The sequence below is a fragment of the Schistocerca serialis genome, chromosome 10 (assembly GCF_023864345.2).
Source record: "Schistocerca serialis cubense isolate TAMUIC-IGC-003099 chromosome 10, iqSchSeri2.2, whole genome shotgun sequence".
In the NCBI taxonomy this organism is placed as follows: domain Eukaryota; kingdom Metazoa; phylum Arthropoda; class Insecta; order Orthoptera; family Acrididae; genus Schistocerca; species Schistocerca serialis.
In genome coordinates, this window is record NC_064647.1 from 169,576,004 (window position 1) to 169,602,253 (window position 26,250).

At 45.2% G+C, this 26,250-nt stretch overlaps 1 protein-coding gene across 1 annotated transcript in view; it reads right to left on the bottom strand.

Moving 5' to 3' along the window:
• LOC126424637 (open rectifier potassium channel protein 1) overlaps positions 1-26,250 on the bottom strand; it is a 242,601-nt gene that overhangs the window by 71,668 nt on the left and 144,683 nt on the right. Inside the window, exons 3-6 of the mRNA XM_050087370.1 lie at positions 21,843-21,964; positions 16,384-16,612; positions 12,080-12,342; positions 1,283-1,574 (exon numbers count right to left, since the gene is read on the bottom strand). Of these exons, the coding sequence (XP_049943327.1) occupies positions 1,283-1,574; positions 12,080-12,342; positions 16,384-16,612; positions 21,843-21,964 (906 nt within the window). The remainder of the gene's footprint in view (positions 1-1,282; positions 1,575-12,079; positions 12,343-16,383; positions 16,613-21,842; positions 21,965-26,250) is intronic.

Sequence of the window (26,250 nt, forward strand, 5' to 3'; positions counted from 1 at the left end):
ACCGTACCGCAAAACCGTGCGATTAGTAGACGAAAGGACGTGCCCCTCCAATGAGAAACGAAAACGTTTGATCGCAAGGTCATAGGTCAAACGATTCCTCGACAGGAAAACACGTCTGATATATTCTATATGACACTGGTGACGGCATGTGCGTCACATGACAGGAATATGTTGTTGACCCACTTAACTTGTACACTTGGCGAATGGGTAAAAATATTCTTCTACCTTGCCCGATTTAGGTTTTCTTGGCTGGCTCTGAGCACTATGGAACTTAACATCTGACGTCATTAGTCCCCTAGAACTTAGAACTACTTAAACCTAACTAACCTAAGGACAGCACACACATCCATGCCCGAGGCAGGATTCGAACCTGCGACCGTAGCGGTCACGCGGTTCCAGACTGAAGCGCCTAGAACCGCACGGCCACACCGGCTGGCCTAGGTTTTCTTGTGGATGTGATAATCACTCCCAAAAAAGTAATGAAAACATAAGAGATTGTCACATAAACTGCAACAAATGAATGCAACAGTTTCACAGTCGCACAGGTTTCCCTGTGCTCTGTCAAAGTCACACTGTTTTCCCTGTGCTCTGTCAAAACACATGTTTTTAACGTTTTCAAATTTTTCCGTGTGTAGACCGTCAAGTCCTGCATATGTCCAAGCAAATCTGAACATGTCCTGGAGTTTTGGAGAGCGAAGTTGATTATGTGCGAGTGCCTGAACTTTGATAATTGTCTGAAAATAAAAAACTTATCACTCGAGGGAAGACTTGAACCAAGGACCAATCGTTCTGCAGCTGCTCACGCTTACCACGGGGCCACGGCGCTCCGGAGCTCACAGTATCCTTGATGTTGCCTATCTTGCGGATGGACTACTCAGTTTGTAAATTTTGCTTATTTTTTTCATAGTTCCACACAACTTGTTCCTGTTTTCTCGATTGATCTGTGTTCCGTTTTTCAAGACCTATTCACTGTGCCAACTTATAACTAAATCTGAGAGGGGTGCGACGGGGAGGTTCCCTTGTTAGTTGAGGGCCACACCAGCATTTCATACTATTGTTTGGAAGCCGGCACCCAGTTAGGTACTCATACAGTAATTAGTTTCCGTGTTGTATTGTGTTAAATAGGGAAAGTTTAATTATAACCACCCAGTTATATGCCAAATGAATGTGCATAGACTGGTCTGAAGGTGGCGTTTCTGTGCCAGTGGTCAGCACTGTTTCAGCCGGCCCTTCTGGGGGTGGATCTTTTGGGGCTGCGCGGACCCCCGGTCGACGGACTCACCGGCGGCGGCGTTGCTGAGCGCCCCCACGACGCGGGCCAGCAGCTCCGCGGGTCGGATGGCCGCCCCGGCCGTGGCGAACGTGGCGGCGCGGTCGATGCGGCCCAGGTCGGTCTCGGACATCACCCTGGGCAGGCGGCCGCGGCCGCCGCCGGAGCCCACGCCGCCCAGGAAGTCGGAGTTGGCGCGCCGGCGCAGGCCCGGGCTGCTGCCGGCGGTGTGCAGGCACGGCTCAGAGCTGCTGCGCGTCCGCAGGGCGCGAGCGCACGACAGCTCGTCGTCGCGGTACACCGGCTGTAGGCACACCGCACAGGTACAACACTCTACACTCTACACCACCCAGGGCCACCGGCGGAGAGCAACACGGCGTGGGGCCCAAAGTAAACCCAGATTACGCTGTGCTTGACTGTCCACAGTATCAGTTTACCATATCTGGGGCTGGGCCCGTCACCTAATCAGTCTACAGAAAGTTCAGCTTAACGTTATAAGGGGACATTGTACGTCCTATGCCGCCAAATTATCGAATTTTGTGACCCATTATCGTGAAAACTAATAAGACACTGACTAACGAGTTTCCAAAATTATTGGGTGCTTTTTCTAGATACACTGAACTAGAATTACTTCTCAAATTGTATTGTGGGGCATGTTATCTTTTTTCCGAACACTCAATTTTTTGACAGAATTTTGTAAATAAATGAACATAAAAACAAAACAACGCACGATATTTTAATTATTCTACTTCCATGTGTGTTGAATCTCCCACTTCGCATTCTGCGAAAGTTTCATGTCTCTGTCATTAGTACTTTTTTAGAAAGCAGGTCGTTTATTACAGATTCGTATACAGACTTACATTTCTGCATCTTTTACGCACTAGAATTGGCTCTGAGCACTATGGGACTCAACTGCTGAGGTCATCAATCCCCTAGAACTTAGAACTACTTAAACCGAACTAAACTAAGGGCATTACACACATCCATGTCCGAGGCAGGATTCGAACCTGCGACTGTAGCGGTCGCGCGGTTCCAGACAGTAGCGCCTAGAACCGCTCGGCCACTCCGGCCGGCTATGCACTAGAATTGTCCTGCCCCATAGTCTGTTTTCTTCAGTTTCACAACAACCCAGTACTTTCGTCCTCCTTTTCTTTCTTGCTCGTTTTGTCATTTGCTGAGCAGCTAACTCTACTTCACGTTAATGAAGCTCATCCAGTTCCCACAGTCCTTCAGCTGTGTTCGGTCCAAATGTTACCCCTAACTTCTCCAGAACCTTAAGTCTTTCATAGTTCCCACCATTAAAAGTTATTACAGCGTCAGACACTGCTAACGTTAGAGTCATAATGCCAACAAATACATTTTTAGGCACACGGCACAACACAACGTTATTGAAGGACTCATTCACATTCTGGGTCTTCCCAGCTCAGGATGTGCCAGATGTCTGTAAATAGGTCTGATAACCATAATATCATTACTTTTACCACTGTCACTTTCCTTTTCGATGCAGTAGGGGGCGTGGTCACTTCAGAGACATCGTGGTTTTCTTCACTGCTAGTGCCTGTGTTTTCAAGTACTTCAGAAGAAAATGCAAATGTCACATATCTGTTATCCGCAAATCTGCGTTTCTTTAAGTTACTTCTACGCTTAGTCATTTTATTTACGAATAAAAAGCAATAGAAGTTAGCTTACTACAAAAATAGCCGACAGTCACACTACTTTCAACGAAAACAAATATCAGAAACAAAGGACTGATTTGTTTATTCATAATGCCAACTTCTGAGACGTAGCAGTAGGCACAAAACAAAGCAATTCACAGCCTTCTAGACTGTTCCCAAGATATGACTGCTTAATTGTGGAAGTATGTGCATAGCTGCGAAATTTCACAGTTCCATTCAACATTCAAAATATTATTCGAAGGTCTCACAATTGTCTGATTTTAATGTATTATACATCAAAGTGTTTAGGAAAGTCCAAAGTACATTATGGAGTAGAAAACAGAAAATATCAGATTTCAACGAATCTGACATATCATATCCCCTTAACCAACGTAACAATTCACTTTTAGGGTTCCACAAGGCTCAATTTCAGGTCCATTATTGTTTCTATTATATGTAAACTACGACACATCTAATACACAACAACTGAAATTACCTCTTTTGCAGATGACATTAGTATTGTAATGAACCAAAACAAACGTAGAGCAACAGGAAAAAATGGTGAATAATGTCTTAAAAGTATTACTGACGAGAAGAACTTGGCTAGTGCCATCACCTTCCTTCCTAGGAAGCACCTGCCTTAAACAGATGGAGGGTGAGCATGAGAAATCATTCTCACAGCACGTTTTTGAGAAATGAAGACTTCCTTTCTTAAAGATGAGATACCTCATAACATTATCCATATCACATTATTGAATGAAAACATTCAAAATTCGTCAACTTACTGATATGCTCCTCCCAAACGTTTTTAACAATTTGAAGCTCACATTTGGCTGAACTAGATTTTTTTAGGAGTTCCAAAACGATTTTTTTTCAGTCTAAATTCGCATCAGTATGGACACCTAAAAATTTCGAAGTTTCCAAACTATTTATTTTTGGTTCATCTTTTGTTAGATTTATTATCTGTGTAGTACTCCTCATGTTGTTCTAGATGTTCTCCTATGAACACACCCTGTAACATCGATATGCTATGATAAGTAAATGCACCCATGTATGTGTGACCACCATAACAGAATATGGAAAGTGTCATCACTGTGATTCCTAGGAACTTCACTCAGTGGAAGAGGAGTCAAAACAAGCGGGTTATGTGTGGATACTTGACCATTTCCGAGAAAACAACGGTTAAGATTTTCGAGATATTTTCGAAGCACTTTGCCGTTTAGTAGGCGGTACACTCAGACCAAATGGTGGCTCAATAGTTAGCGTCGCAGCTTCTTAATTTTGCGCCCAATTATTGTTTACATTTATTTCATTTTTATTGTCTTCATTTATCTACCCTTGTCCATAGAAGGTTACCACATGAGAGTTTCTTGTCAGTCTATGAGATATAAGGACGTTACATTAATGGTAAAATTACAACTGCATTTTACACTAATAAAGGTAACTCCCCATCGCACCCCCTCAGATTTAATGGATGGCCCGTCAAAAACATAACACAAATCAAGTATGAAAACAGGAAGAAGGTGTCTGCCATTGTGAAAAAATAAGCAAAAGGGAAATAGTGAACGGATCAAGCACAAGATATAAAACATCGTGCAAATTTGAATACCCGTAGCGTCGTAGTAACGTGGTCACGGTGTTGTAATGCGAAAGTGGAGGTCCACGCTCAAATTTCTCGCGTGCCCCACAATTTTTTTTCACAAAATTATTAAATGTGCGTCTGGATATTGACGTTTCTGTTCGCTGTATTCCTATTTGTGTGTGTGTCGTGGTGTAACGTCCGTTTGCAAAAGCGAGATGTAAGGAAGCCACATCCAGACCTACGAGCCACATATTTGTTCTACACAAGTACCACGTGTTATGATTCTTCCGTTCCGTTTTGGAAGTTTAGACTCTTGAATTCTTTTGTTGTAACATACAGTAGTTAGCACCCGTTCATTTGTTGGATTCATTCCTGTGAGAGGTCTACGTGGCATCTCGCCTGGTCTCACTGTTCATCATATTTACTTGCGATCGTAAATATATTATCATCTTATATTCTGTAGCCACTGTACAAGATGTGACTGGAAAGTTTTAAGAATGGTTCCGCTACAGCATACTGGTTTGGGGGGCAGGTACAAGGAGGGTGGAGAGTTAGCCAGTGCCTTGTCCTAGAACTCCCTCTGACAGGAAACTGAGTTTCCTTTATTCAGTTTGTTGTGGCAGCTCGTTGAGTGTCTGTCTGTTAGGGCTTGTTGCCGGATTCTGTCCGTGTGAAAATGAATGCAAAAACGGAGCAACGAGTTTGTGTGAAATTTTGTTTTAAAACCGCGGAGTCAGCTTCTGAAACTTACGAACTATTACAAACAGCTTTTGGAGATAATTGTATGAGCCATTCAAATGGTTTTGTCTAGTTCAACAGATTTAAAAACGGCCGCGAATCATTTGAAGATGAACCACGGTCCAGCCGTCCTTGCACCTCAAAAACTAATGAAAATGTGAAAGTTCGCGACTTGGCGCGCTCTGATCGTAGACTTACAATTAGGGAGATGGCTGATGAACTTAATATAAGTTTCTATGCAGTTCCATCAATTTCAACTGTAGATCTGTCCGCAAAATTCATTCCAAAAGTGTTGTCAAGTGGCCAGAGACAATACCGACGTGAAGTGTGCCAACAACTGATTAATCGGACTAAAAGTGACACAGATTTGTTAAATACGGTAATTACAGGTGACGAATCGTGGGTATATGGATGTGATCCTGAAAACAAAGTGCAGTCTTCACATTGGAAGGTTCCAGGTTCACCACGACCGAAGAAAGCACGGCAAAGTCGGTCGAAGGTGAAGACAATGTTGGTGATTTTTTTCGATTCTACTGGTATTGTGCATCATGAATTTACCCCTGGAGCACAGAAAATGATGCAGGAATACTAAAAATGTGTCTTTGAGCGTTTGCGTGAAAATGTGTGGAAGAAAAGGCCTGCATTGTGGAAAGACGGGAGTTGGGTGCTACACCATGACAATGCTCCAGCTTATCGTGCTTTCTCACTCGTTGAATTTTTGGCCAAATTCAAAATTCCTGTGCTTCCACAACCGACATATTTCCCTGATTTAGCCCCTGCAGAATTCTACCTGTTACCTAAACTGAAAGTTTCACTGAAATGGAAGCGATTTAGCTCGACTGAAGACATTCAGGCAAATACGGATAGCTTCCTTAACACACTTCAGGAAAAGAATTCCAGGAATGTTTCCAAAAGTGGAAACACCGTTGGAGTCGGTGTGTTCAGTCAGAAGGGGACTATTTTGAAGGAGATGCATCACAGTAGCATGTAAGTACCACCACTGAAAAAATGTTCAAATGTGTGTGAAATCTTATGGGAATTAAGTGCTAAGATCATCAGTCCCCAAGTTTACACACTACTTAACCTAAATTGTCCTAAGGAAAGAAACAGACACACACACACACACACACACACACACACACACACACACACACACACACACACACACACACACACACACACACCCATGCCCGATGGAGGACTCCAACCTCCTCCGGGACCAGCCGCACAGTCCATGACTGCAGCGCCCCGAGACCGCTCGGCTAATCCCGCACGGCAAATACCACCACTGTACAGTTACAAGCCCACTCTTAAAACTTTCCAATCACACCTCGTATAGTATGAGAATTGAAAAAATTACAGAAGAAGAAGACCAGACACATTAATGACCGGACGGAAAGTTCATAATTTTGTGAATAAAAATGGAGCACGAGGCAGATTTGAACAAGGATCTCGCGCTTCGCAGTCCAACACCGTGATCACACAACCATCATGCTGTGATCGTTCCACTTTGCTCGATGGTGTTTTCATGCTTGATCTGTGTTCAGTTTTTGATAGGCTATCCACTGGACCATTCCACCACTCAAAAAGTGTGTGTGTGTGTGTGTGTGTGTGTGTGTGTGTGTGTGTGTGTGTGTGCGTGTGTGTGTGTGCGTCGTAACTTGAGGGACTACCATCTTCTAAATTCTCGTATCCTTATACTAATTCTTATATTTTATTCATGTGTTTATACTTCAGGAAGATTTAGCGCATTACCTTGGATGACGCCAGTTGTAGAAACCTACGAAATACAGATATTCCGAACACCACGTGCATTGTGCGACAGCTGGTTTGCCACATCAGCCTTTCTCCGTACGAATCTCACTCAGGAACGAAATGTCGTTAACACTGCTGAAGATTTCGCGTGTTCGCAATAATTTCGTGGCCAACCATACACAGCGGATCACTTTTCCGAAAACTCGCGCTTGCAATTGATTATGAATCAAGATGCAGTACAGGAATTTCACGGAAACCTATTTCATATAATTTTAAATGCATTCATCCGACATACAATAAGTACACGAATAAGGACAACATAATACCAATAGACACTGGAAAATATTCTTATAGTAATCTTCTACAGACTTTGGTATGTAAATGGAAAACGAAAATAAAAGTAATAATCGAGTTTTGAACACGGGGTGCAAAGTTACGAAGTGGCGGCGCTAACAACAATGTCATCACCATCATTTTGTCTGAGGACATCGCGCGGTAAAGGGCACATAAAGTAACTAAAGATACCTCGAAAAATTTGACCCCCGTTTCTTTAGAAATGGTCGAGTACCTACGGATAAACTGAGACATGTGTTAACTTAATTTTACCTCTCTTACAAAAAATTTGCTCAAATGGAGCACTAGGCGACTTAACTTCTGAGGTCATCAGTCCCCTAGAACTTAGAACTACTTAAACCTAACTAACCTAAGGACATCAGACACATCCATGCCCGAGGCAGGATTCGAACCTGCGACCGTAGCGGTCGCGCGGTTCTAGACTGTAGCGCCTAGAACCGCTCGGCCACTCAGTCCGGCACCTCTCTTCCACTCATTGGCGTTTCTAGGAAACCGCGTTATGGCATTTGCCGTGTTCTCGTCGTGAGTGGTTTCCTGCGAACGGTCTCTCAATTTACAAAGGACTCAAGACATTCAGTTCTGCACATCTAGAGGTACTAGACCAAGGGTAAGTCAAACGCGAGGTGAAGAAACAATAAATCGTGTGGAAACTTCAGAATTTTTACGTGTCCATTACACTGCGAATTTAAACTGGAAAAAATAATAATTTTGGAACTCCTAAAACAACCTAGTTCAACCAAACGTGCAATTCAGATTGTTAAAAATCTTGGGAGGAGAAAATCAGCAAGTTGACGAGTTCTGCATCTTTCCATTCGATAATGTGATATAGAATAAGGAAGTCTTCATTTCTCAAAAACGTGCTACGAGGGTCGTTCAGTAAGTAATGCCGCACATTTTTTAAAAAAAAAGCCATTAATATACATAGTCGAATGTCCTTCTTGCTGCTGCACATTTCATGTTTGTTCTGTACGCCCGTGAAGTTTCGAACCGTTCTGGCAGATGGCACAGCGGTAGCACACCGTCGAAATGGCGTATAGGTACGACTCACGCTACAAGCAGCGTGTTGTTATTGAATTCTTGTGTGCAGAAATAGAAACCGTGGTGAACATCCGTAAAAGTTTCTGTGCAGTCTATGACGAAGCTGCAGTTGATAGGAGTACAGTTGGGTGATGGGTAAAGAAATTTACAGCGTCAGGAAATGCAGAAACAGAGCTCCACGTTCGCCCACGCTCGAGACGTCCTGTCACAGCCATTGCTCCAGACATGCCGAATCGTGTGGATGCCATTATTCGTTCCAACCGGCGCATCACAACTCGAAAATTGGCTCTACAATTCTCGGTCAGCAGTGTAAGTGCGTCTGCAATGATCGAGACTCTCGGATATTCAAAGAGATGCTCACGATGGGTTCCAAGAATGCTCACAGTGGAACCCTAAGATTCAGAGAAAGGCCATCTCGTGTGAATTTTTGGGGCGTTTTGAGACTGACAGAGAGGCCTGTGTCACGCATCGTTACAGGGGTCGAAAGCTGGGAGTACCACTTTGCGCCAGAAACAAAAAGGTAGTCCATAGAGTGGTATCATCCTCATTCACCACACAAGAAGAAATTCAAGACAACCCCCTCTGCTGGAAAAGTCATGGTGACAGTCTTCTGGGATTGCGACGGCGTCGTTCTCGTGGAAGTGATGCCAAGAGGGCCAACCATCAATTCAGAGGCATACGTGAAGACTCTGAGTAACCTCAAGATCCGTTTCCGACGTGTTCGATCGGACAAGAATCTAGCAGAAATCTTGCTCCAATACGATAATGCACGCCCACACCCAAGTCTGAGAACCCGGGAACACATCGTCAAATTGGGTTGGACATCCCTGCCTCATCCACCCTACAGTCCAGACCCTGGCACCCTCGGACTTCCATCTCTTTGGGCCGCTTATAGATTCTCTACGGGGAACACACATTGAAGATGACGAGAATGTCAGTCATGCAGTGAAAACATAGCTACGCCTACAGGACAAGAGCTTTTGCCTGCAGGGAATACATGCTCTTCCACAGCGTTGGCGTACAGCCATAGAACGTGATGAAGACTACGTAGAAAAATAGGACATGGACAAGACATGTTGATGTTCATTGTCACCAAATTTTGACTCTTAAAAATGAATATGCTCTGAGAAAACAATTTGGGGCATTAACTACTGAACGACCCTCCTATAGCAGACATGATACGTGAATTGGAGTGGCAATCATTAAAACAAAGCCGTTTTTCGTTGCGACGGGATCTTCTCATGAAATTTCAATCACCAGTTTTCTCGTCCGATTGCCAAAACATTCTGTTGGCACCCACATACATAGGGAGAAATGATGATCACGATAAAATAGAAGAGATCAGGGCTCGCACGGAAAGATTTAAGTGCTCGTTTTTCCCGCGTGCCGTCCGAGAGTAGAACGGTAGAGAGACAGCATGAAGGTGGTTTATTGAACCCTCTGCCAGGCACTTTATTGTGAATAGCAGAGTAATCACGTAGATGTAGATCTGCTATGCTTACCCTTTATCAGCTTGTAGACATCTGTTTAAGGCAGGAGTGTGTAACCGTTTTAGCTTACCTCGGTCACACTGGAAGAAGACTGGTATTTTTAGCCGCACATAATATAGTTAACCGAAACAATAACTGCTGAGAGAGGAAAAAAGTAAAGGAACATTGAATGATTTTGCCATTGTTTATATGAGATCTCTAACTTTACATATACGGAATTTAATAAATTTTTTACCCGTCGTGTGATAGGTGCTCACTTCTTGGACCACAGTGATACTTGCTTTGGCCCACATGCGGTTCGCCGGTCGGGGGAGTTACACCAATGTTTTAAGGACTTTGGTATTTACGGTATGTTTATTCCTTTATGAAGTTTGTTGTAAGTAATCTACTGCAATTCAAAAGGAACAATGACGTACGTAATACAATACCAAAAGAAAAAGCGATATTCAGTACTCCACAATAAGCGAAAGGTCTTGCAGCATCGTGACTAATTTGCTGTTTTTGCTATTGAGATGCTGGACTGAATCGGGCAAAATCCCTCTATCTAAGAAACGTCGTTTTCTCTGACGGTGCAGCCTTTCGCACACATTAATCGGCACAACATTCGCATCAGAGATTCAGAACGCCCACACTTATTGGGAACTTGTCACAAACAGCGGAAAGGTGAATGTGAAGTTTATGCTGATGAAAGGCAGCATAGTTGGACCATTCTTCTTCATCGGTTAAACAGTAACAGGAACCGTTTATCTGGACAAGCATGAGCAATTTGCTGCCCTTCAAATTCTTCCCTTTCAATAAAATGTGATCTTCCAGCAGGATCATTGGCCATCTCCACAGGAGTAATGTGGATGCAATAACCCCTATCAACCCCGACCTACTTGTGGCACATGGGTTGAGACAGCATATTTTACCAATTTTATCGATTAAGAAAGGAACCTACGTAGAAGTCTATTAATTGTACAAAACATTTTCAGGTACTTTACATGATGCCACAGACTGCAATTATCTAGGTCTCTTAGTTCCTTTAATTGCATTTGGAAATCAGAGAGGTTTTTGGACAACCTGTACAACTCTGTCAAAGAAAAAATGCAAGCGATAAGGGCACATGGCTCGTGGCTGAGTTCTGTCATTGGATTATCGAGACCAGAACAACAGTGTACTTGAGGCAGTGTGGCAAAATTTTGTGCCCCATTGTAATGCAGATTACACAGTAGGTATGAGCTAAAGTTGTTGCTATAAATTGCAAGCTGTTTATGTCAATGAAAAGCTTAATACTTTCTGGCCATTCTTGTGCTTGTGGACTGTCTGGACAGAATGATAATGGACTGAAGTCTTCCTAGAGAACAAAACCCAACATGTTTTCCTTAATGGGAAGATATCAATAGAGGCGACAATAGTGCCAGGTGAAACTCAAGATAGTGTGATTAGATCGTAAATGATCCAACTGCCAGTCTCTGGAGTTGATAGTGATAGTGTATGTCAATCATAGTACGAGGCTGATTAAGTTGATGCAATAAATATGGTGGAGATTTTTCACTGGCATTCGAAACTTAATTGAATGTCCTGTCTTTGCCCTAGCGAAAGGCCATCTCTCTCATTTGCTTCAAACAACTCTGACAGGAACATCGACGGGACACCAAAAGTACAGGTTATGAGTATCTACTGGGCTCAGCGCTGACCATCTGGGGCGAGGGACTCAGTGACTGCTTCACCCAAGAACACAATCCCTGGCTGTTGACCAAGAATGATTCAGCTTTAACGTCCTGCAATCAACGTGGACACTAGTAGAAATTTGGGGACAGAAACTGGCCGTATCGTTTTTGGTAAAACCATCGCACCACTTTGCCTTAAAACGTTTAGACCACCTACAAGAAACCTAAATTTGAATCTTCAAATGGCGATGTGAAATGAAGTCCAGTCCAGTATTCTGCCACTTTACTGCCTCACTCAGCAGTCCCTTAGATATGAACAGAGTGAATAGAGTAGAGCCATCCTCAACATAATAAGTGATATCTTCAGAGGATTATGACAGGACTGTACGTAAAACCTAAAGCAATGTACCACCTACAATGTCAAAACCAACGATTTAGCTCTGCTTGCTGCTCTGAGTAGAGTGTCAACGAAGGGATCATAGCTCTGGGAGGTTAGTGAACATTATTCTTACAAGACGCTAGTTGTACCAGAACTGGTGACGAACCTTGAGCTTCTGGAGGTACATCTCGTTGATGACCCTGCGCAGGTAGACGGCGTCCTTGGCGATGCCGTGCCAGAGGCGCGCCTGCGTCACTTTGAGGTTGTGCGCCAGCTTGTGCTCGAGCCGGGCCATCCGCTTGGAGCGCATGGCGCGCGTGATGAAGCCCAGGATCATGACCAGGTAGCCCAGCCCGAAGATCACCCACACCAGCAGCATTATCTGGTACAGCAGGAACCAGCCCGTCTGGAAGCCCATGTTTGTCTGTCCTGCAAAACGGGATGAAGCCAATTGCAACACGAGCATGGCACATATAGTGAAGCCCAGTATCATCACCATATAGCGCGGTTCAGTTAATATTCCACACTAGTAAAACTATCTAAAACTGTAGAGAGAGAGTCCAAATGGGCACCCTTTTTCTCCATTCTGGAATGAACAACTAAAGTTTTGATAGGCGTTCAGCTGGATGCTAACTAGTATTTATTTAGCATATGACACTTAAGTAGATTTCAGTGTTGAGTTATGTGACATTATATCTATCACAAGCAAACATCTAGTCACTGTATATACTTGATGGAATTTGGGGTTGCCTTTAGAAATGTCTCAACCACCTCAACATGCTCTTCCCTGAGGTCTTGGATAGTTTTGCTCAGTGCTCTGCATTCAAATGCTGTGAGGGTAACATTCAACATATAAAAAGTCTATCTGCATATTTTCAATAACTGGCATGGTTATGAGGTATTTTGAAGCCACTCTCCTCCAGGAATTGGTAATGTGAGACCGTTTGCAAATTCAGGAGCAGAATGTCTTGAAAGAAGTCTATCGATTCTGAGGTCAGGAATGTCAGAATGCACCGACGATCCACGGTTTGCTAGTATCTTGTTGTGTTCCCTGATCAAGGACGCTTTTCTTCGCAATTTTGCGGTCATTGTGTGACTAAGGATAGGCAGTCAGATGGTGGGAGTACACCTAACTGTTCCTGAAATAATACACTCAGCATTATTAAGTTGGACATACATTTTGTTTAAATGAGTGCTGATCGGTGCACAGTACTCTGCTGTGGCGCTTACCAGGCTCAAAGTAAAAGTCTGCAGAGTTGCCAGTTTTGGTCCAGTTCGATAAGTTTTTGGACGACAGTACTTCTTGTCCCCCGTTAGTGGCAGTTTTTGTGAGGTGCGATATCAAAGACAGGGTTCTATCCAGAGCCATACTAGTGATGTCAGTTTCTGTTTGTACATCATCATCATCATCATCATCCTTGGGTTCTGACGTATTGAGCTAATAAGGAAGTTGCTCTTTACCTTATACGAGCCCTCCATTTCACTCCCTGACCACCTTGTGATCCTTTTGTTGGGGTCCCCTCACCATTGATGCTTTCGAAAGCCGACTTCCACTGGAATCAGATGTTCAGTACTAGTTGAGTCGCCCACCCTTGACCGGTGTTTATGCAGCTGATGCTGTGTACCACTGTCATGTGTACCGCCAACCCATACCAGGGTCATCGTCGTCTTCTAACACATCTACCCCTTGACTCGGTGCTGAAGAAGTGCTTGTTTCGTTTCCAGAGTGGCAAACTCTGTTTTCTGTGCATGAGTGCAGGCATCTTTGCTCCATCAGTGACTTAAGCATGGGGGCGCAAGGGCTGTTGAATTTACCACAAGCTTTCCTGTTAGAAACGTTTTCACCCAGGTTCATCAAAACGCACCGTTCCCTCTCGTTCTCCCAGTGATTTTGTCCGACAACGTCGGTATCCAGAATGAATTTTCGCTCTACAGTGGTGAGCACATGACTTGACACTTCTTTCGCTTTTCGCAAGCGAGTGCTTTAGCGACTGAGCCATCTAAGCACGACTCACTGTCCGGACCTCACAACTCCACTTTCACCATACGTCTCCTTGTACCTTCGAACTTGCCTGTGAAAGGCAAAGACTTCAGGTTCGAGTCCTGGTCCGACACATTATTTTCATCTGTCAGTAGTTTCAATTCTGAGTGTGTGCACCAAGCTGTCTGAATCTAAAACTGACCTGATGAGCGTGTCGCAAATGGAATGTATTAGCCATGTAGACCATTTTATTCTCAAACGATGGGACATCCTCACCAGGACAAGAAGTACACTGAAATGGACAAAGGGCACGTACAAAGAGAAAAGCAGCTCCATTAACGCTAACCACATCTGGAAAGTTGATGATGACGGCAACACTGATCGCTGAAATATTATCTGCAAGACATTAGCATCTGGCTGAAAGCCGGACTTCAGGCAATATCAGCTTGATAAAAATAGGAGAAGAGAAAACAAGTATGCTACCTCACAATGGAATGAAGATGTTGCAAGGACCAGTCGAGAGAAAGGCTAATGTCGTCTTGACTAAGACGGTTATTGCATTGAAACTTCCTGGTAGATTAAAACCGTGTGACGGACCGAGACTCTAATTCGGGACCTTTGCCTTTCGCGGGCAAACGCTCTACCATCTGACCTACCCAAGCACGACTCACGCCCCGTCCTGACAGGTCTACTTCTGCCAGTACCTCGTCTCCTACCTTCCAAACTTTACAGAAGCACTCCTGCGAACCTTGCAGAACTAGCACACAGTTTTAATCTGCCAGAAAGTTTAATATCAGTGCACACTCCGCTGCAGAGTGAAAATCTCATTCCGGTTATTGCATTGTTTAAACAAATGAATCAGAGACAGCTGTTACCAGAAGCGGTAGTGCTTCTGTTGCTTCAGAGAATGAACAGATCAGTGAAGCCCTTCATAGTGACAACATCAGAGCTTGCTCTTGTAATGTGAGTGGCAGTTGGACACAGGATGGGCAAAGACACAAGATCATTTTTTGGACATCCGAGGGCTGAAATAGTAAATGCATTGTGCTCTTAAATGATCTAATTATCGTCAACTTTACTGGTGTTTTATAGTTATAGAAAATTGGTGCAACATAACACTGTTTTCCAAATTTTGAAAAGTACAGCATTAGGATGAATAGAATGTGTTTTCTGTTTTGGTGGGGAGAGGGAGTGGCAAATAACTCAAAAATGACGGTGAAATACACTGACTGGGTTTCGTTTTTGGGATCCAGTATACAACATCTTAAGAGCTTTCTTTTACACCTCATTTGGACATAGCGTTGCGTTTCACTTTGAAGCATCACAGAAAGCAATTTAAAATTTCATCCTTTAGCACTAATTAAATATGAGTAATTTCGGAAATTATTAGAGCTCTTAGAAATCTTTTTCTAGAGATTGAGAAACAAAGAATGCTTCTTGTGCGAATGCAGAAAGTGTATTGGCTTTAACGGTTCTTTGCTGGATACAGTTCGAAAAGCAGAGCTAATATGTGATTCTAATGTCAGTTTCGAATTCAGTGGCACAAGATTAAGTAAGTCTCCATAGGATTTTGTGTGCTTAATGTTAAAAGATGATCGGGACAAGAGGTAGTCTAGCAGAACCAAATACATCATAAATTGAGTTAGCAAGTTATACCATGGTGTAGAATTAGCCAGAGGGAGACATATGTTTGCATTGGGTTATCTGTTATGCGAGATAACAGAGTCAACACACAGTATAAATAATGTTGTCTACATTGTTCTAGGACTTTTCTCATTCTATTGTTTCATGTAATATATTTCAGACCTTGTTATTTTCAGACCAAAACATAGACTTTCGAAATACAGTTCAGTGTCAATATGCAGTCTACTTCTGTAGCTGAGTGGTCGACGTGTCTGACTACCATTTGCAGGACCCGAGTTGGATTCCAAGTACTGCCAGGGACTTTTTCTTGGTGGAAGGGTCGGAACGGGCTGCACTCGGCCTCTTGGTACCATTGGGATAGCTACCTGACTCAGCATTAGCGGCTGCAAGATGTGTCAAGCAGACAATGGCCAAGAGAGCTTTGACACAGTGGCCAGTAGGCACTGGATGGTCTTCAGGACCAGAACAGGGAGCTGGCCAGTGTACAGGAAATTGTATGCCAAAGCGAGGTGTCAATTGAAGCTCGGGTGGATAGTGATCTGGACTTGAGCTCAATTCACAATAGTGGTAGGGTAAATTTCCTTGATGGGGGAGAGGGGAGGGGTAGGAGGGGGGGGGGGGGGGGAGAATGGAGTGGAATGCACAAAGTCTTGTGAGGCGAAATGGAAAGATACTGGGAGTGAGATAACGAAAAGTAGCAGCTGCAAGCTCTGGGAAGCCCACACGCGGCCGAGAGAGTGCTATGCTGACAACAAAGACAACACGCCACATGGAAAAGCATGAGACGGCAGCGGGGCGGCTGGTAAAAGTAGGGAATCAGCTGAAGCCGGCGGGTGGATAGTTACCAGCGACGAGGTCGCCGAAGCCGATGGTGGTGAGCGTGACGAAGGCGTAGTAGACGGACATGGCGTAGTCCCAGTCGTCCTCCATGAAGCTGAAGATGGCGGCGGGCAGGAAGATGAAGACGACGACGCCGGGCACCAGGTAGCTCAGCGTGTCCGTGATGAGCCAGGTGCGCGAGTGGTAGCGGTACTGGCTCTCCTTGCTCTTGTAGCGCCGGTGCACCTTCACCAGCTGAAAACGACACGGGGTCGCCTCTAGTCACACACACCCTCCAACAACTGGACACTCAGTTCCAGGACCTCACCCACAAACACTTTGTACGAGGGCTTTTTTTTCGGTCTTCAACCGGTCGCGAAATTTAAACCACAGTGAAAATAAAAAATGCTTTATTTGCAACTTTTCGCTACAGCTTTCAGTTACTTCACTACACAGTCACTGCTCCGACAGCCGGCCGGAGTGGTCGAGCGGTTCTAGGCGCTACAGTCAGGAACCGTGCGACCGCTATGGTTGCAGGTTCGAATCGTGCCTCCGGCATGGATGTGTGTGACGTCCTTACGTTAGTTAGGTTTAAGTAGTTCTAAGTTCTAGAGGACTGATGACCTCAGAAGTTTAGTCCCATAGTGGTCAGAGCCATTTTGAGCTGCTCCGACACAGACATTTATCATTGCGTGTTATGAACTTTCCAATACATTTGTCATAGAAGGCATTCCCCCTTTGATTTCTGCCAATTCCCCACAGTGGTCTGTAGATTGTTGTTTGTGCCAACATTATGTCCTCCTAGACTATGGTTCATGTGAGCAAAGAGATGAAAGTTTGTTGGTTGTTGCATTTGGGGCAGGGGACCAAGCAGTGAGGTCATCGGTCCCATTGGATTAGGGAAGGAAGTCGGCCTTTCAAAGGAACCATCCCGGCATTTGCCTGATTTGGGGAAATCACGGAAAACCTAAACCAGGATGGCCGGATGCTGGTGCACGAATATCTGAGGGAGCCAAGTCCGAGCTGTGTGGTGGGTAACCAAACGCTTCCCCTCGAAAATGCTACAGCTGGGTCGTTGTTGCACTGCAATGTGCGGCTGAGGCTTGTCATAAACGAGGACACACATGACAGTTATGTGGGTTGCATGAAATCAGACGAAACTCATCAACAGGCAGTTCACACTTGGAGGCAGACACTATTATTGTAGGCATCTCTACATGCTTACTGTACACTCAGATCGACGCGATAGACAGACATACTGGAGACGCTACGCAGCACCGGGTTTTCACTGTGGTTTTAATTTCGCTACCGATCAGAGGTTGAAAAAAATAACTCTCTTACACAGAGGATCACATTTTTTAACGGCCATACAGTTTTCAAGGTGGCCATGTCGAACATGTGGGAACTGCTTCACTGGGATGTTTTACACAAAAGGAATCACCAAATTCCAGACAGGAGTTTCCGTCGTGCTTACATCACACTGAAGATCCTCACATAACAGGTCTGCTTAGTGATAAAGCGAGACTACGGAATGTCCACTAACACAGTAAAACTTTAAAGTTGGACGTCAACTCTTCTTTGCAAAGTTTACCAACGATTTTGCTGTGGTGTGCATACACAAACTGTGAATTTGAGATATTATTATCGCCAGTAATAGCGAGCGAACAGTTGTGGAGAGGAATCTGAAGTGGTCGGAAGCAGCCTGCAATGGAGAGAAGATGCGCGACACGATTTTAAGGTCACAGCCTGCCGTGATCGTGCTGGTAGCGCCGGAGGAGGATTTGGTATTAACTGAGCAATTTTGGGTGATTTGCGTTTTCGTTGCACGTAGTTGTTGCTTACTTGTGCACTGGAGAGATTTTATCACATTTGTGTATGCATACATTGAGTATAATATTCGTATCTTTGCTGAGGCCAGAGACTTGTTTATTGAGTACAGACATTGTGGAATAATTAAGGTCTGTGTAAAGTTTGTCAGTCTTTCAATAATCTGTTTTGCTAAAATAGTGAATTAAAATCTTTATTAGTTTCTTTTTTCTTTTACGCTGTCTAAGGCAAGTTGATTAAACCCATCCACATTATTAAATTTCTATATAAGAACATATGGCAGTAGTTGATGCAATTATTATGGCCATTCATTGCACTCTGCATGGATCGCAGTATTGCTTTTGAAATAGTTTTAGCATGTTGCTGATCACGCAGTTGCAGCAGCGACACGAGGTAAGTTGTCTGTTGTGTACAGGACCAATGCAGAACAGTTGTTACTAGTTGCTAGAGAATATTTTTAAACTCACAGCCAAATTATGGAGAACTGATTTCTTTATGATTTAAAGGAAGAGAAAGTAATTACTATTTCTACTTGTTCTCAATTACAATTCTATTGTTGTCAAAGATGCAACGTCACATACACTGAAGTGCCAAAGAAATTAGTATAAGCATACGTATTCAAAGAATGTTTAGATGTGTGTGAATTCCTAAGGGACCAAACTGGTGACATCATCGGTTCACTCACTTACACATTACTTAAACTAACTTATGCTAAGACAAACAGCCGGCCACTGCAGCCGAGCTGTTCTCGGCGCTTCAGTCCGGAACCGCGCGACTGCAGGTTCGAATCCTGCCTCGGGCATGGATGTGTGTGATGTCCTTAGGTTAGTCAGGTTCATGTAGTTGTAAGTTCTAGGGGACTGATGACCTTCATTTGAATAACAACACACACACACACACACACACACACACACACACACACACACACACACACACACACACGCCCGAGGGACGACTCGAACCTCCGGCGGGAGAGGTCGCGCAATCCGTGACATGGTGGTTCTAATCCCGCGGCTGCGTATTGAAATAGAGAGACACGTAACCAGGCAGAAGACGGCACTGAGGTCGGCAACGATATACAGAGTGTTACAAAAAGGTACGGCCAAACTTTCAGGAAACATTCCTCACACACAAATAAAGAAAAGATGTTATGTGGAAATGTGTCCGGAAACGCTTAATTTCCATGTTAGAGCTCATTTTAGTTTCATCAGTATGTACTGTATGTACTGTACTTCTTCGATTCACCGCCAGTTGGCCCAATTGAAGGAAGGTAATGTTGACTTCGGTGCTTGTGTTGACATGCGACTCATTGCTCTACAGTACTAGCATCAAGCACATCAGTACGTAGCATCAACTGGTTAGTGTTCATCACGAACGTGGTTTTGCAGTCAGTGCAATGTTACAAATGCGGAGTTGGTAGATGCCCATTTGATGTATGGATTAGCACGGGGCAATAGCCGTGGCGCGATACGTTTGTATCGAGACAGATTTCCAGAACGAAGGTGTCCCGACAGGAAGACGTTCGAAGCAATTGATCGGCTTCTTAGGGAGCACGGAACATTCCAGCCTATGACTCGCGACTGGGGAAGACCTAGAACGACGAGGACACCTGCAATGGACGAGGCAATTCTTCGTGCAGTTGACGATAACCCTAATGTCAGCGTCAGAGAAGTTGCTGCTGTACAAGGTAACGTTGACCACGTCACTGTATGGAGAGTGCTACGGGAGAACCAGTTGTTTCCGTACCATGTACAGCGCGAGCAGGCACTATTAGCAGCTGATTGGCCTCCACGGGTACACTTCTGCGAATGGTTCATCCGACAATGTGTCAATCCTCTTTCCAGTGCAAATGTTCTCTCTGGGGATGAGGCTTAATTCCAACGTGATCAAATTGCAAATTTTCACAATAAACATGTGTGGGCTGACGAGAATCCGCACGCAATTGTTCAATCACGTCATCAACAGATTTTCTGTGAACGTTCGGGCAGGCATTGTTGGTGATGTCTCGATTGGGCCCCATGTTCTTCCACCTACGCTGAATGGAGCACGTTATCATGATTTCATACGGGATACTCTACCTGTGCTGCTAGAACATGTGCCTTTACAAGTACGACGCAACATGTGGTTCATGCACGATGGAGCTCTTGCACATTTCAGTCGAAGTGTTCGTACGCTTCTCAACAACAGATTCGGTGACCGATGGATTGGTAGAGGCGGACCAATTCCATGGCCTCCACGCTCTCCTGACCTCAACCCTCTTGACTTTCATATATGGGGGCATTTGAAAGCTCTTGTCTACGCAACCCCGGTACCAAATGTAGAGAGACTCTTTGTGCTCGTATTGTGGACGGCTGTGATACAATACGCCATTCTCCAGGGCCGCATCAGCGCATCAGGGATTCCATGCGACGGAGGGTGGATGCAAGTATCCTCGCTAACGGAGGACATTTTGAACATTTCCTGTAACAAAGTATTTGAAGTGACGCTGGTACGTTCTGTTGCTGTGTGTTTCCATTCCATGATTAATGTGATTTGAAGAGAAGTAATAAAATGAGCTCTAACATGGAAAGTAAGCGTTTCCGGACACATGTCCACATAACGTATTTTCTTTCTTTGTGTGTGAGGAATGTTTCCTGAAAGTTTGGCAGTACCTTTTTGTAACAACCTATATAAAACAACAAATGTCTGGCGCAGGTGTTAGATCGGTTACTGCTACTACAATGGCAGGTTATCAACATTTAAGTGAGTTTGAACATGGTGTTATAGTCAATGCACGAGCGATAGGACACAGCATCTCCGAGGTAGCGAACAAGTGGAGATTTTCCCGTTGGACTACTTCAAGAGTGTACCGTGAATATCAGGACTACGGTAAAGCATCAGACTCTGAAATCACTGTCGTCGGAAGAAGATCCTGCGAAAACGGGTCCAACGACGACTGAAGAGAGTCGTTTAGCATGACAGAAGCGCAACCCTTTCGCAGATTGCCGGAGATTTCAATGCTGGGCCATCAACAAGTGTCAGCGTGCATCGATATGGCCTTTCGCAGCCGAAGGCCAACTGGTGTACCCTTGATGGCTGCACGACACAAAGCTTTACGCCCCGCCAGGGCCCGTCAGCACCGACATTGGACTGTTGATGAATGCAAACACGTTGAACTTCTTGTCTAGTCGGACGAGTTTCATGTATCGAGGGATTTGACGAATACAGGTAAGGAGCCAACCGCATGAATCCATGGACCCTGCACGTCAGCAGAGGACTGTTCAAGCTCTGTAATGGTGTGCGGCGTGTGCAACTGGTGTGATATGGGACGCCTGATACGTCTAGATAAGACTCTGACAGGTGACACGTACGTAAGCGCCCTGTCTGATCACATGTATCCAATCATGTCCACGGCCTGGGAGCCAGTCCGTGACTCACCTCTGAAGATGATGCCCTCAGTTGGAAACGAATCATCAGGAAAAAGTAGTTTTACTGATCGACCACGACCTGTCAGCCCGGAAGTCTTAACTAATGAAGACGCCGACCGTAAAAGCCTACACGCTACGGGTTCCTTGCTACTCATTTAGTGGTACAGATGGCATTGGTTGCTGTTAACGTTCCTTTTGTGAGAATCAATGTGTGGCAGTGGTGGGCGCACGCTGTGCTGTAGAGTACTCACCGCCCTGCTGTAGAAGTCACCCAGCGTGGCCAGCAAGATGCCGTTCATGGGGATGCCGATGAGTGCGTAGAAGATCATCAGCAGGCGGCTGGCGTCCGTCGTGGGCGACAGGTTACCGTAGCCTGCGGGCACACACGCACACACCAGCAGTAGCGCAGCTTCTTAGTTAACCCGTCAGTTCCCACCGTCCCTTTGGGACGAAAATATTTTACTTATTTTATTTTATTTTTGTATAATTAACTTGTCTTACGAAAGGAACCACACTACTGGCCATTAATATTGCTACACCACGAAGATGACGTGCTACAGGCGCGAAATTTAAGCGACAGGAAGAAGATGCTGTGATATGCAAATGATTAGGTTTTCAGAGCATTCACACAAGGTTGGCGCCGGTGGCGACACCTACAACGTGCTGACATGAATAAAGTTTCCAACCGATTTCTCATACACAAACAGCAATTGACCGGCGTTGCCTGGTGAAACGTTGTTGTGATGCCTCGTGTAAGGAGGAGAAATGCGCACCATCACGTTTCCGACTTTGATAAAGGTCGGATTGTAGCCTATCGCGATTGCGGTTTATCGTATCGCGACATTGCTGCTCCCGTTCGTCGAGATCCAATGACTGTTAGCAGAATATGGAATCGGTGGGTTCAGTAAGGTAATACGCAACGCCGTGCTGGATCCCAACGGCCTCGTATCACTAGCAGTCGAGATGATAGGCATCTTATCCGCATGGCTGTAATGGATCGCTGAGTCAACAGATGGCGACGTTTGCAAGACAACAACCATCTGCACGAACAGTTCGACGAAGTTTGCAGCAGCATGGACTATCAGCTCGGAGACCATGGCTGCGGTTACCCTTGACGCTGCATCACAGACAGGAGCGCCTGCGATGGTGTACTCAACGACGAACCTAGGTGCACGAATGGAAAACGTCATTTTTTTGGATGAATCCAGGTTCTGTTTATAGCATCATGATGGTCACATCCGTGTTTGGCGACATCGCGGTGAACGCACATTGGAAGCGTGTATTCGTCATCGCCATACTGGCGTATCACCCGGCGTGATGGTATGGGGTGCCATTGGTTACACGTCTCGGTCACTTCTTGTTCGCATTGACGGCACTTTGAACAGTGGACGTTACATTTCAGATGTGTTACGGCCCGTGGCTTTACCCTTCATTCTATCCCTGCCAAACCCTACATTTCAGCAGGATAATGCACGACCGCATGTTGCAGGTCCTGTACGAGCCTTTCTGGATACAGAAAACGTTCGACTGCTGCCTTGGCCAGCACATTCTCCATATCTCTCACCAATTGAAAACGTCTGGTCAATGATGGCCGCGCAACTGGCTCGTCACAATACGCCGGTCACTACTCGTGATTAACTGTTGTATCGTGTTGAAGCTGCATGGGCAGCTGTACCTGTACACGCCATCCAAGCTGGGTTTGACTGAATGCCCAGGCGTATCTAGGCCGTTATTACGGCCAGAGGTGGTTGTTCCAGATACTGATTTCTCAGGATGTATGCACCCAAATTGCGTGAAAATGTAATCACATGTCAGTTCTAGTATAATATATTAGTCTAATGAATACCCGTTTATCATCAGCATTTCTTCTTGGTGTACCAATTTTAATGGCCAGTAGTGTAGTTTGCCTGTTTTCTGTCTTTCACTTGCCTGCACTGTACGCCTTGATAGTACACGAATCCTCATAAATTAAGGATAATGATGAAACATGATGAAACAACCCTCTGGTGAGCGGTTTGGGGGTTTAAATCACCTCGGGGTGTGAGGATGCGGTGCATTTGGCTTGCGGTCGTCGCAGGGTGGCGCTGGCAGCAGAGATATGTTGGTGCATGTCAGAGTACGGTGTAGCGAGTAAGTGTGCAGATGTTTTCAGACCTGCTAGTGGCGACTGTGTTGGCTCAAAGAACACATACTGATGACGTTATGGGGGGTAGAATACTAGGGCGACTGGAGGCTGGTCGAACACAGCAGATCGTAGCACGGGCCCTTCGCGCGCCATAAAGTGTGATCTCAAGATTATAGCAACGATTCCAGCAGACAGGAAACGTGTCCAGGCGCTACAGTACGGGACGTCCACAGTGTACAACACCACAAGAAGACCGATATCTTGCCATTAGTGGCCGCAGACGGCCACCGAGTACTGCAGATAGCCTTGCTCGGAATCCTACTGTAGCCCATTGGAACAGTTGTCTCCAGACACACACAGTCTACACACGACTGAACATACATGGTTTATTGGCTCTGACACCTGGGAGGTGCAGCCCACTGACCCCTGGTCACAGGAGAGCCCGTACAGCCTGGTACATGGTCACTGGAACAGTGGTCCCAGGTTATGTACATGGACGAGTCCAGGTACAGACTGAACAGTGATTCTCGCCGGATTATCATCTGGCGTGAACCAGGAACCAGATAACAACCTCTTAATGTCCTTGAAAGGGACCTGTATGGAGGTCATGGTTTGATGGTGTGGGGTGGGATTATGATTTCTGGACGTACACACCCGCATGTCTTTGACAGAGGAACTGTAACAGGTTAGGTGTATCGGGACGTCATTTTGCACCAGTATGTCCGCCTTTTCAGGGGTGCAGTGGGTCCCACCTTCCTCCTGATGGATGATAACGCACGGCCCCACCGATCTGCCATCGTGGAGTACCTTGAAACAAGATATCAGGCGAATGGAGTGGCCTGCCTGTTATTCGGACCTAAACCCCATCGAGCGCGGCTGGGATGTTCTCAGTCTACGTATCGCTGCACATCTTCAAACTCCTACGACACTTCAGAAGCTCAGACAGGCACTGGTGCAAGAATGGGAGGCTATACCCTAGCACCTGATTGACCACCTGATCCAGAGTATGCCAAACCGTTGTGCGGCCTGTGTACGTGTGTATGGTGATCATATCCCACACTGATGTCGGGGTACATGCGCAGGAAACAGTGGCGTTTTGTAGCACGTGTTTCGGGACGGTTTTCTCAACTTATCACCAATACCGTGGACTTAGAGATCTGTGTCGTGTGTGTTCCCTATGTGCCTATGCTCTTAGCGCCAACTTTGTGTAGTGTCCCGTTGTGTGGCACCACATTCTGCAATGATCCTTAATTTATGAGCATGAGTGTAGTTTCTGTATAACAACGAAATGTGATTTAGTTCTCTGGGTGTGTTTGATATGAACATACGGATGTCCACGTAACATTCAGCATACACACCGTTTCGACTACCAGCTCGGCCACATTTACAGAAACGATTGCAAAACACATCGCAAGCTTCCACCGAGACTCGAATTCGGATCGCTGCATTGAGAGTTCATAGTGCTAACCATTACACCATGGAACTGCACGCTACTTCCGCTCTTGGGTCTATCAAAAAGAATCATACGATTCAGAAAGAATCATAACTATTACGTTATTTGAGGTACGTGAATGAATAACGTACTGTTGGAAATAGCAAACTATCGAGTTTTACACGGTTCCCGCCAGGTAGCAGCACTGTGCGTCCACTTCAGCTCTAGTAAAAATGGTGTCGGGACAACAGAAAGCGTTCTGTCTTCTACATTTTGTGCAATGCGGGTCGGAAATAACTGTTCAGCGTGACTTTCGTAATAGGTACGGTGTGTGACCTCCTATAGTACAGAGCATTGGACGATGACATGAACAATTCCGAGAAACAGGCTGCTTGTGTAAAAGCAAATCGCTGGGCCGTCTCCGAGAGTCTGACACCTACGTCGAACGCATTTGCCGAAGCTTCACAAGGAGTCCGCAGAAATCCGTTCGCCGTGCAGCTCGACAGCTCAACATGCCCCCGATGACCGTCTGGCGTGTTTTGCGTCGACGTTTACACATGAAACCATACAAAATTCAGCTACTGCAGGCTCTTCGTGAAGGTGACGAACGTTTGGATATTTGCAATTTCGTTCTTGGCAAGATGGAGGATGACCGTTTTCTTCCACGCATTGTCTTCAGTGACGAGGCAACATTCCAAATAAATGGAAACGTGAACCGTCATAGTGTGAGAATATGGAATACGGAACAACCACATGAATTTGTAAAATATGAGAGGCACACTCCAAAATTTAATGTGTTTTGTGGAGTTTCACGGAATAGATGTTTGACCCACTTTTCTTTGCCGAGAACACTGTTACAGAAAGCACATATCTCGATATACTTGAGAACTTTCTTTTCCCACAGTTGGAGACTCATGCGAACGACTACATTTACCAACAGGATGGAGCACCTTCAGACTGGCATCTGAAAGTGCGTGAATTTTTGAATCAAAGGATTACTGAAGGGTGGATCGGTCGCACTGGACCCAATGATTCAGCCTTACAGTATTGCCCTCCAGAGTCACCGGACGTGACTTTATGTGATTATTTCTTGTGGGGTTTG